At 39.9% G+C, this 12802-nt stretch overlaps 1 protein-coding gene across 1 annotated transcript; it reads left to right on the top strand.

Annotated features, from left to right (window-relative positions):
* Nucleotides 1-658: 658 nt before the first annotated feature.
* sel1l (SEL1L adaptor subunit of ERAD E3 ubiquitin ligase) lies at nt 659-12594 on the top strand. Its single transcript, XM_056405824.1, has 21 exons — nt 659-1199; nt 1367-1404; nt 2035-2221; nt 3559-3726; nt 4094-4199; nt 5627-5789; nt 5932-5985; nt 6093-6152; nt 6239-6320; nt 6436-6590; nt 7148-7204; nt 7291-7359; nt 7762-7839; nt 8017-8079; nt 8330-8417; nt 8600-8748; nt 9064-9229; nt 9655-9729; nt 9898-10070; nt 10228-10356; nt 10534-12594. Exons 1-21 carry the CDS (start codon nt 1112-1114, stop codon nt 10804-10806), a joined length of 2421 nt encoding a protein of 806 aa, XP_056261799.1. The 5' UTR covers nt 659-1111; the 3' UTR covers nt 10807-12594.
* The last annotated feature ends 208 nt before the right edge of the window (nt 12595-12802 follow it).

Genomic DNA, 12802 nt, shown 5'->3' with positions numbered 1-12802 from the left:
TTATTTCCATTTCAAAATTGTTAATTTGAATTTGGATTGGTGATTTCACATAACACAAAAACAAGACAGAACCCAAAGGAAACCGCGTGAAACACATAAAACAAGTGGCAAAAAATGACATGACCAGAGACATCAGTTTCCTAGTTGTCACAATACGATCACATACATACATACATACATACATACATACATACATACATACATACAACTTCACATTCGCCTGAGAGTATAACAACCACTGATCACTCTGGAGCTGTTTATTTTCTTGAGGCTCTTCAAATCCCTCCATAACATGTTTGTGCAGTAATGTTTTGGAGGCATGAAAAAAAGTGACAGTACCACAGAGTAAGGCATTGCATAATTCATTGGATATCACACACCATTTTTGGTATGTATATATATATTTTTTTTTACTTCCAACATTCGTATTTACTATGCGTACGGTGTAAATAATAATATGCAAGAAAAGCAACCAGCGCTACCTTACATATGATTATCCTTGCATTTTCATAACGTGTTCTGGTGTCGTGGACAAGCCCATCGACTAGAAACATAATTGTGTACGCACCTGATTCGCTTACGCGTCTTTGGCCCACGCTCATTGGCTACAGTCATACGAAACGCGTTTTGATTGGTCGAATGTCGAGAATAGGAAGTGTCGATCAGTAGTAAGGGCTTAACATGGGTAGCTAAGTAGTATCTGGTTAATATAAACTAAACGCTAAAAGCTTTTTGCTCCTACGTTTTTCTAGCCCCAAGAAGTACTCGGCAGCTAACTTTTAGACCGAAGAGTTGGGTCACTTGCAAATATTGCGCCGTGTGGTTGGTCTTTTGTGGCACTAGCTTTTTAGCTGGACGTCTTTTCAGCCAGTTACTACACTGCTAGCTTAGCTTTGCATTGGAATTTTTTAGCTTGTTTGACAGCTACAGCAGCTAAAATTAATCAAGGTGGTATCCAGAGAGAACTAGGTTCCGTTTTGACCGGAGTCTGCGTTCGTGTGTGTATTTATTTATGCTACTTATCATAGTGGGACTCAACTGTACCTGAATGTTTGGTGATAGAAATAGCAGCAACTACAGCTAGCAGATTGTTAGCTTGTCAACAACAGCAATGGGCTTCAAGAGGTGTTTGAAGACGACGAGAACAGTTTATTTTATGACCATTCTCCTGATAGTCGTCATTAAAGGAATAACATCTGGTAAGTACCTCATTTATGCGGTAATACTGGCTAATATCTGCGCAGACAGAAGTTGCTATAACGTTACGTTTGTAATACTATTGCAAGCAGCTGTTTAAGTTCTGAGAACAGCTTCGCCCATCTCAAGATAACAGTGTCTTTATTGCTGCAATATTAATACTTTTCAGATGAAGAGCAACAAGGGAATGACCGACCAGAGCTGAAGGTACGTCATAGCTATTTGATGTTGGTCTTCCAGTTAGCATATCAAACCCTGAGGATGACTGACTTGATTTAGAATTTATAAGTTCAAATGAATAACAAAATAGACCTCCATAGAAACGGCTAGTGGCATCTACCACCCAATGTCTCTTATGGGTTGCACCTGACACCTGGCACCTGCCTTGCCTTGTGTGTTATTCCAGAGGTTTATGATATGTTGATATTATGATGTTGATAGTATGGATTTATTTAATCCTATCCAAGTTATTGGCAGACAGGCATTGTTAACCATAAACTATTTGTGTGAAAGAACAAAGATCCATCTTGTCCAGGCTAAAAAAAAAAAACTGTAGGAAAAGTGTTTTCAGCCCAAATTGGCTGTTTAACAGGTAAGAGGGAATCAACATGTTGCTGTTGTGTTTAACTTTTTCTAATTCAGTAAATCAGACATTTTAGAGTGAGCAGATAGCAGTGTTGCAAGTTTTTGGGAGATAGAAATCACAGTTAAGTTTACAAATAATCTTATTACAAATCCATAGTTTTTACTTTATGTACTGTATTCAATCTGTTAATATGCAATATGATCACTTCATTTAAGCTGTTCTCTTACAATAACCTTTGTTTATCTTTGCAGTCTTACCATGACCCAGATGATGAAGAAGACGTCCATCTAGCATCAGTAATTGCAGCAGGTGTGAACTCTGGTCATGAAGTCTCTCAGCCAGAGGAGGAGAAACAGTCACCTGGAGATGGACTGGAGGGAGAGATGAAGGAGGACCTGCCTGAACAGCCTCCTCCTATTGAGGAGAAACCTAAAGAGGGTAAAGACAAAAATTTGTACTCAAATAGTTAGCTGTAAGGAACGCTTGTAGTGCAGCCTGGCAAAAGAACTACGGCATAAGAATTGTGTCGCCTGTTAACTTTGAGCATGCACACACAGTCCCTGTCTTATTGTTGATTTTTATTAATTGAATGTTATAAATTGAGTTTTTGTACCTCTCTGTTTTAATGACTGAACATACACTCTTTCTGGCCATGGTTTGTTTTGTTTTTTTAGCTTATGTAGATGTCTAGCTCCAGATGTCTGTGTGAGACTGAGATTGTAAACTGGCATTTCTTCTGTCAGTGTTCACAGGCTGACTTTTGAGTACAGTGTTTTTACCTGTCCAGCTTAAAGACATTTTGATTGATGGAGCAGTGCGATGCCTTTGAGACTTTACTCTAGAAAACTTTCTCTGGCCATGCCATATTACCTCTGCTTATACTGTGTCACGATTATGACAGCAGATCATTTCAGTTGTTTTCATTTCAGTTGACACTGTAAGGGTTAATAGCTGTGCTTAACAAGGGTTTGATGAACCACTGTGCATAACTGTGGTTATACCTGGTCATACCTGTGTGAAGTCGAGGCTTGGAATTTGCACGTACAAACTTAACAGCTGATCTTTGTGATTTCATTTTTGTTTTAATGTTACATACCAGTTACTGAACCATAACACCTTAAGATTCTCCTCAGCGTGTTAAGTGTTTTTAGTGGCATATTTCAAGGACCTTTTGTGTGACCCTATGATAACATGTAAGCTCTTTTATAAGCATCTCTGGCTAATGTTACTGGTCTGTAGCAGTGATAGGCTGTCAGTAGGTTTATTGATTCCTGAGTCTTAATCTTAATGTCATCTGTTTTTGAGAATGAAGACTACCCTGTTTTTTTTTTTTTTTTCTTTCTAAGTTTAGTTGAGTCTTGACACATTAACCTGTTTTTAGTATTGCTGACTCTGAGCAAAGGCGTGTGTGGTTTCAGGGCAATGCCAGATTGGCTAAACGGTTAAACCCCACGAGAAATCAACAGCGCCTTGCACCTGTGACTTCTCTTGCAGTCAGTTGCATCATTTTACTTGGGGATTGTTAACTATTCTCCTACAGTTATCTTGCACGATTGTAGTATTGATCATAATATAAAGATCTAAATTTACCGAAATTAATTGAAATTCATTTTTTTTAAATGTTTTAATATGAAGACTTGTAGAAGAAAGAGAGACTTGGTAACTTATTAACATAGTGACACATTTTCTATATGTTAATATATTACAGCCAGGTATTTTTACACTATTATTTTCATTTATTATCATTATAATAATATTGTGCTTTTTTTATACAGTTCCTGTGGTGAATGGAGGTACAGCCCATGGGGAACCCTGCATCTTCCCATTCCTCTTCCAGGGAAGGGAGTACTCAGACTGTACCACTGATGGACGGGGGGATGGACGACTTTGGTGCGCAACAACCTATGACTATGACCAGGAGAAAAAGTGGGGTTTCTGTGAGAGTAAGTCTTCAATTTAGCGCCTTGACTTTAATGATGTGTTGTGTTTTGTCGTTAAAATGCAGTCATCCAGCTGCCTTAAACAGTATTGCATTTGCTAAAATGGTTGGCTGAACATTTAAGTATTGCAGGCCTTTTTGTCACACAAAGCCAACAAATATAGATGTATTGTTATAGATTTAGTTTAATGTTAATTATTTGTCTAGCCAAATAAAACCGTCAACAGCTACTGAAACTGATAATGGAAACCGGTATGAGAGCACATCATGGTTTCATTTTCACAATTGTTATTGCCCCCATGGCTGCCAAAGTTTTGAAAGCCATTATTTCATCTGTTTGTTCTTACTGGCTTCTCCTCTCTTTCCATTAGCGGAGGAGCAGGCACAGCAGAGACTGCAGGCGGAGGAGGCTGAGGAGCAGTATCAGACTGTCCTGGGTATGCTCAATGCCACCACCAGGAGGACACAGAAGAAAGAGTGAGTTTCTTCCTTTTGATTTATTCCCTTGGCTTGAAGACATTTGCACTGTTGTAAGAAGCATTTAGGTTTGTTGATAACAAATGGTGTTATGACAAGAATTGGAAAAAAAAAAGAAAATACAAATATAAAATGTATTTTTATCTGCAAATGTTTACTTCCCAGTTCTTCCCCAGACTTGATAATTAGCTTAATCCCTAAACCTGAAAAAGATGAAAAATAAATTACTGTTTCATCACAGAGACACGATCAAAGTGAGGATGAGGCAGTAAGATAGAGCAAACCGCTCGGACAAAGGCAGATCTTTACTCTAGTTTTATTTCAACCACCAGGACTGCTGTAAGACCAGTAAGCTCACACAAGCTGAGAAAAATATTTTTGTTTGTTTTTTTTATTAAATTTATATCAGGGATCATGTGCAAAATACATTAATCTAAAGACTAGCTAATTTCCATCTTAAGTCCCTGGTCAAGTGAAGGAAACGATAAAACACAGAGCAAAATCTAATATCACAACTACAAATAAGCCAACATCCAATTCATAACCACACAAACAATAACGCACTTAATTGGAACAAACACAATACAGAATATAGATATTAAAATATAATATACATACTGTATATCCGAGGTTATAAAAACAGGTCATTAGAATGTTAAATAAATTCTGTAAGATCTTGTGAGAGAAAATATGAAAACCTGTGCAGGCTTTCAGATTCATGGGGATCTTATTCCATTCTTTAATAGCTTTGGATGAAAAGCAGATTGTGCAAAGGCGGAGCCTCATTTAGGGACACTGCAGTCTCCCCTTGAAGCAGACCTTGACCATTTGCTTCTCCACTCGGTGGAGGAGCACCATTATGAATAATCTTATGCAATAAATGGACGTCTGAATACACAATTAAGTTGTCAAAGCTCAACATCTTATATTTAAGAAGTATATTGCAGTGGAGGTACTGTCGTAAGTTCCTGTCCAGGACTTTAAGGGCGTGTTTGTGCAGTGTCCTAATAGGTTTTAAGATGGTCTTGCTTGACAGTGACAAACAAGATATGCAAGAAATGCACATTGAATTCAAGTATGTCTTAGAGGCTTCAACTGTTAACGATTTCCTAGTATGTCCAATATGAGTTATATTATATTTCAATACTTGGCACATCTTTTTATTATGCGTTATTATCGTAACGTTTGTGTCCGAACAGTCATCGTATGTAGCCAAAAGCTTCTTGTTTACCTAACAGACACTATTTGATCAGATTGTAAATGTAGTTTTGGGATGGCTACATCTATTTCATGTGTGCTTTATTACCATGTGACTTGGGTCAGCTTCCTTATTTGCTTTAGATGTCACAGTACTGTTTGTTATGTACACATTATTCTTCACTTCCACTTCACCTAAGTTATCTCTGCTTATCCAACTGCTCTCTCAGATTATATGAAAAGCTGCTCAAAGTTGCAGAGAAGGGTCACCAGAAAGCCATGGAGAAGGTGGCCTACGCCATGCTGTTTGGAGATTACATGAACCAGAATGTCACCAAGGCCAAGGAAATGTTTGAGAGGCTTGCCATGGAGGGCTCACCCAAAGCTCAGATGGTAGATTTCCCATTCAAAATTTTAATATTTAAATTGAGAAAGATGTTGAGTTGCATTTTGACCTGACATCTTTATTAAAAATGCAGATTGCGTTTGTGCTCAAATAATTAAATAGGTGAGATTGTACTTTGTTTCTCCACAGGCCCTTGGCTTTCTGTATGCTGCAGGACTTGGAGTTAACTCGAGTCAAGCTAAGGTGCGTTTTCATTCTGTTTGACTTAAGTTATGTCTTACAATTTCTTTCTCCTTTGGAGACTTCTTCTAACACTTGTTCACATATTCTCTACATCTTTTGTTTTTCAGGCCTTGGTTTACTACACCTTTGGTGCACTTGGTGGAAACTTGGTTGCTCATATGATTCTGGTGAGTCCACTGGTCTATCAGAGAATCAGTTACAGAATCACTCTATTTATAAGGTATTAAAATGCCTTTTCCTCTTGTCTTACTAGGGATACAGATACTGGGGAGGTGTGGGTGTTCCTCAGAGCTGTGAGTCAGCACTAACACACTACAGGCTCGTGGCAAATCAGGGTAAGAATTTGCTGCACTTACAAACTTTTTAATGCAATATTCTGGTGTAATACTTCGATTCTTTTGGACACATAACCTCATTAAAAGTCTCCACTTTTGCTCTCATCTGTTCCAGTGGCCAGTGATGTGTCCCTGACAGGGGGCTCAGCTGTCCAGAGGATCAGGCTTCTGGATGAGGTGGAGAACCCGGGCTCTACCAGCGGGATGTTGGAGGAGGACCTGATCCAGTACTACCAGTTTCTAGCTGAGAAAGGAGATGTACAAGCTCAGGTAAGATGGTTGTCATTGTCCTTTGTTCAATACAACAAGCAGCTAAATTTTCTTAATTAACATTTATTTATACCCTGATATTATGGGGTGATGATGCCACATTTTGATTTTAATAAATATACCCAAATTGGATTCTCCAGGGAGAAAAAAAGGATTAAAAAAAATATATTATTCCACAATTTTGTAGAATTTCAATAGAGAAAGTGTAAGAAGGATAACGGCTACAAAAGTGGCAAACAAGTGTGTGCTTTCCAGGTCAAACAGACCTCATCATGCTGCCTTTTGTGACAGCTGACATATGTCTTAGTTTAAAGACAGATTTTCATGGTCAGTCAGTGCTCACGGCATTATGTAAGAATTAAAAATATTAAACACTTTTTTCTATGCATGGACATATCTGTGTAATTTGTTAACTATTACGATTACATAATTTAAATAAGTATTTTCAGTATTAATGGTAATTGTTTTTGATTGTAAACTAGTCCATCTAAAAGGTGATAGTTTTTACATTTTTTATTGTGCCACAAAGTTAACTAGGCCATTTTTTCCCATTTCAGGTGGGACTGGGTCAGCTTCACCTGCATGGAGGACGTGGAGTTGAACAAAATCACCAGGTAACATTTCTTAAAAATCGCTTTGAATTATTCTTGGGGTTGTTTTTGCAGCAGTAAATGTATTTCTGATGTTCACTCTCCAACAGAGGGCGTATGACTACTTCACCCAGGCTGCAAATGCAGGCAATACACACGCTATGGCTTTTCTTGGCAAGGTGGGTGAGATGAGGTTGAATGTATTTGTCTGTTAATTCTGCAATTTCACTGAATACACCTTTCTTTTTTGTCTTACACTGACCAGCTTGCTGTACATTGTCCTTTTCTGTCAAAATATCTATTTGATAATATTCAAATATATTTTTAATGAGCCTAGATTTCTTTTTACCCGTCTGTTTCACTTCTGTGTTTGCAAACATTATAAATATGTAGCCTTTACAGTGTGAGAACTTGGGAGAATCAGTCAGATAGTTGGAGAGCAGCAGGATAATCTAAATTCAATCCAAAATAAATAAGGCCAATAATTTGGCATTGGTGTTTTAACAGTGGGCGGCACAGTGCACTTGTATTTGAGGCGTTACATCAAGTTTTTCATTGCTGTGACTCCTTCTGTCCCTCAGATGTACTCAGAGGGCAGTGAGTTTCTCCCTCAGAATAACGAGACAGCCCTGCAGTACTTCAAGAAAGCTTCAGACTTGGTAAGAATGAAGCTGTAGGATGATGTCTTTATGTATTTAGCATTACTGCAGTTACGCTTTGAAAGAAAACAGCTCTCTGGAGAGGAGCAGGTGTCTGTTACTGCACAGGTGACAGGTGTTATTCGGCTGTCACTCACCGTCAGTATTTGCGTTGACACGCTCCTTTTCTTCACTCAGGGTAATCCAGTGGGACAAAGCGGCCTGGGCATGGCCTATCTGTATGGAAGAGGTGTCACAGTGGTAAGGAACCTTTTTTACATGTTATAATCATTTTGATATTATCTGTACATTAACATAAGAAACCCAGCGTGACTCATTTTAGTTTTCAGCTGGTTTTCTTTTGCTAAGCTGACAGCTACAGTTTTTGGCACTGACAATAGATGTAGGTAAAAATTTGAATCTCAGTAGTTTAGTTTATGAGGCTTTCGCTTTGTATGGCTGATGCTGAAATGAGAGCAGCCGTTTGAAAGTTGTGTGTTTGTGTCTTCAGAACTATGAGCTGGCACTGAAATACTTCCAGAAGGCAGCAGAGCAGGGCTGGGTGGACGGACAACTCCAGCTGGGCACCATGTATTACAGTGAGTGTTGAGGGCTTAGTGTGAATGAGTATACGTGTTTATATCTAAAGATTTGAATAATTTTACTCTCCCACATTGTTTTTATTTCTGGTGACTACAATACTTCTTTTCTCTTTCATGTAATTGATTGTTTTTCTCTCTCTCTCTCGCTCTCTCTCTCTCTTCTTCCTCTTGTTCCCCAGATGGCATTGGTGTGAAGCGTGATTATAAACAGGCACTCAAGTTCTTCAACTTGGCCTCACAGTCAGGCCACATCCTGGCCTTCTACAACTTGGCTCAGATGCACGCCACCGGTACTGGTGTGATGCGCTCCTGCCACACTGCTGTGGAGGTGAGCCACCCTGCTGTCGCTGCTCCATTCTCTTTGTTATGTTGAAACAAGGAGGGACTGAGAGCATCTGTGCTGTGATTCAGCAGTTATTCATCCATTGAAGCCTATATGCTGCCAGTTATGTAGCTCCTCATTTGAGTTGAACAGTGATCATTCATTCTAGTCTTCTAGTGGTCGTCCTTTACACTCATGTATGGTATTGCAAGATGGAAAGTGATACAATTTACAAATCACAAACCTCAGAAACAGCTACAATGACATAGTTGTGTGTGACTGTCTGGTGTGTCACACTGTGTGCCTATATCTTTGCTGCAGCTTTTCAAGAACGTGTGTGAGCGCGGTCGCTGGTCGGAGCGTCTGATGACGGCCTACGGCAGCTTTAAGGAGGGAGAGACAGATGCTGCGCTGGTGCAGTATCTGCTGCTGGCTGAGCAGGGCTACGAGGTGGCCCAAAGCAACGTGGCCTTCATTCTGGACCAGAGTAAGAGAAACAATGATTTTAGCATCATGGCAGGAAGGAAAGGAAGTGTGTTTAAATGAAAAGCAAATCAGGTTCAAATGCCATAAAACAGTTTATTTAACAAAAACCTATTTGTAGCCTTAGCATCACTTCTAGCAAACCCTCTGACCCCGTGAAAACAGTTACCTGTGTGTGTGTCTAGCTCCCTGTTCTGCTGTGTGGCCAGTTGATGATCTAACAACAAATATGTTCTATAAATAATGTTTACGCTTATTCTCTTCAAATGAACCAAAAGTTAGTCTTCGCCTTTAGTTTAATCACAGTTGGTTAGCTTCTTGTTAAACAATAGCAAAATTGATTTTAGTGAAACAAATGTGGCAAAGAATGCCTCTGTGTCTTATGCACATTTTTTACTTTTTGGTCTTTGTTTGTAATGTAACAAACAGAAGGGGCGAAGATCTTCAGTGAGAATGAGACATACCCACGTGCTTTGCTCCACTGGACAAGAGCTGCAGCACAAGGTGAGTCCATACACACTCTGTTGCTCCTCCCTTTTACATCTGTGCTGGATTTACTTTTAGCACTTAGCCTCTCTTCTTTCTCCATCTGTGATTGATTTACATAAAGGAAACCTTACCCTGGGAGAGAAGACAGTCTATTATTACTATTACTATTATTGTCTTTCCCAGGTTACACTGTGGCAAGGATAAAACTAGGGGACTATCACTTCTATGGCTACGGGACAGATGTGGACTATGAGACAGCTGTCATCCACTACCGACTGGCATCAGAGCAGCAGCACAGCGCCCAGGCCATGTTCAACCTGGGTTACATGCATGAGAAAGGCCTGGGTATCAAACAGGTAAGCATAGAGTTTCACTGGTGACTCTTAACTTTACATTTATTTACACTACACGTCACGTTGCTTTATAAATGCAGAGTATAGTAAATGTAGATCTCAAATTTAATGATGGGCAGACAGATGTGTAATTCTGAAATGTTCCATTTGTTTTCTGCAGGACATCCATTTAGCCAAGCGATTCTACGACATGGCCGCTGAAGCCAGTCCTGATGCCCAGGTCCCAGTTTTCCTGGCCCTGTGCAAGCTGGGCCTGATTTACACGCTACAGTATATGCAGGATCTTAATGTAAGTGTTTCCTCCTTCCTAAATTCTCTAGCTGGATCAGTGTCAATTTGGCTTTGAAATAAAGACTCAGAACTATAATTCAGACCAGTTAAAAGCTTCTTCATTTGAAGGAACTGAAATTAATCAGATGTGTCTTTGTCCTTCATTCTCTCCCCATTTGGTTGTGGCTCCTCTCAGTTGAAGGAGCTGGTTTCTCAGGTGGACCTGGACCAGCTTCTGGGCCCAGAGTGGGACCTCTACCTTATGACCGTCATCGCCCTGCTCTTAGGCACAGTCATCGCCTATCGACAACGCCAACACCAAATCATAGTGCCACCTCGTCCGCCTGCCCCTGCCCCGGTACCCCCCCCTAGACCACCTCAGGAACAGCCACAAGCCCAGGCTGAGACCCAGGGTCAGGGTGAAACAGAAGCCCAGGAGCCGGCCCAGGAGGAAGAGGAACAGCAGTGAGAGCAAGCCAGACGGAGTGAGGGCAGGAATAGACAGACAGAGGCTGCGCCAACCCACTGCAGGGGGCAGCTAGTGCTCACTAGCTGAAAACCTGCTAGTTTAGGCACCGCTCCCACTCTGCCTGCTCCCCTCCACATAAAGAGAGACTAAGCTGGCTGCTGAACTGCTCAGTCTCACAACTCCCTTTCTCCATTTAAAATATGCTGGTCCTTAGAGCAAGACAGTGAAGGTGTTTATGGACAGAACAGAGGGCTGAGAGGATAACACAGACTTGGGACTCGTTAGTCTGTGACTCAGGATACTGCCAGAAGCACCCGTGTCCTCACCATGGAAATAGTCTTGCAGGTGCCAGATCAAAGACATTTTGGTCAACATAGTTGGAATCTGATATGTGCATTAGTTTCTTCTCACGTCCTTTTTTTTGAGAAAATTACACTCAGTTGAAGTGCTTATGTCCTAATTTTGCGCAGTATTTAGAAAAAAAATCAGGAAATTGTGAACTAAGATCATTTTATTTGCTAGCCCCGGTCTAGTTGCTAAAAGAAGTCATGTTTTTGCATGTTTTGCTGACTTTTTTCATACACCCAGTGAGTGAACAAGTTTTGCATTAATTTTCACATTGCAATTTTGCATTCATTAGTTATATGTTTAATTGACATGTTGTCAAGTCAGTACCTTTTGCATTACTGCGATTCACAGAGAAAGAGTTTTTGTTCATTCAGCATTAGTGACAGTGCTAAAATGTACTAAAGCCATGTTATGTCATCAGTTTAAGAACAAGAAATATGTCAAGTGGTGATCCATAGAAAAGCTGGTCTGGATGCTTGTTTGATAAATTATTTAATTTTAAGCACACAGGTTGATGTTTCATGTTTTCAACGTGGCAGACATCTAGAGAGATTGAGAAGCTGCGGAAGTCAAAACTCAGCTGTCACCAAAATCCCTGATGCAGATCCTGTTTAAAATTCATACAGACGTCTTTCACTCTCAAGAGTAAAAGCAGAGTGCACAGCTGTTTTCAAAATTCATTCTAAAAAGCAAATGTGAAAAAAGCAGATGTATACAGCCTAGTGAAAGAACCAGAGAAACAGTAGTGAAGGTGTGCTGTACATTGGGGTGATCTCTCCATCAACATGCTTTGATTTGTTGATTTTTGGAAGGTAGCGTAATAGTCCCCCCTGCCTTTTTTCTTTAGTTCATTAAGCCTTGTGTTAGCTGAGGCAGAAATTGGACCAGCCTTAAAGGTAGCAGTGCCTCAAACTCTGGATTGTTGGATTGTTTCTACATTAGAGGAAGGAACCTTTTTTTTTTTTTTCTTTTGGTTACCCAACTTCAGCTGTTGTGAGAATTTCCACCCCCTCAGCAAAGTCCAAGTTGCAGCCTTGCGCGCTGCCTACGCTGTTCAGCTCAGATGGACCTAAATCTGAGCCTGAAATGGGAAACAAATGAAGCCATGGTTAGGCCATACAGTATTTCTCCAAACTAGATCAGAAACGTACATGCTGTTAAAGTCCATTTGTTCAGTTCCGCAGTGTGTGCTTGTTGTTATCCAGAATTTACCTGCCAAAACATCTGCATGACGTGTATGAAGTCAAAAAGGACAGTAAAATGTTATTTGCTGGACAATAAGAAATGATTCCAAACTGTTTGAATGGTATTGACGTTCATGTATTGATACCCACATAACTCTCCAAACTGAAACACTGGTGAAGATTATCGAAGACTGCATTTTTACCATCGCAAATACAAGTTTATAAAGAAATGAATAAATGATATATGGATATTTAATGGTTGTTAATGTCAATTTGACTTGAGAATTTTTTCCTTTTTGTTAAAGTGTCAATATCAACAGGTATTTGTAGGTCAAACTCCTTGCAATACATGAAACATGAAGAGATGTGGCTATCAGTACAGTGAGTGATTGTAGCCCAATGGGCCGTAAAAGCCAACCATGAGATGAGGTGTTGTGCTGCTGACGTTGACTGAACAGTCAGAA

The sequence above is a fragment of the Seriola aureovittata genome, chromosome 19 (genome assembly GCF_021018895.1).
Source record: "Seriola aureovittata isolate HTS-2021-v1 ecotype China chromosome 19, ASM2101889v1, whole genome shotgun sequence".
NCBI classification, from domain to species: domain Eukaryota; kingdom Metazoa; phylum Chordata; class Actinopteri; order Carangiformes; family Carangidae; genus Seriola; species Seriola aureovittata.
The sequence above is the reverse complement of the archived record's forward strand: the minus strand, read 5'-3'. Positions and strand labels throughout refer to the sequence as shown.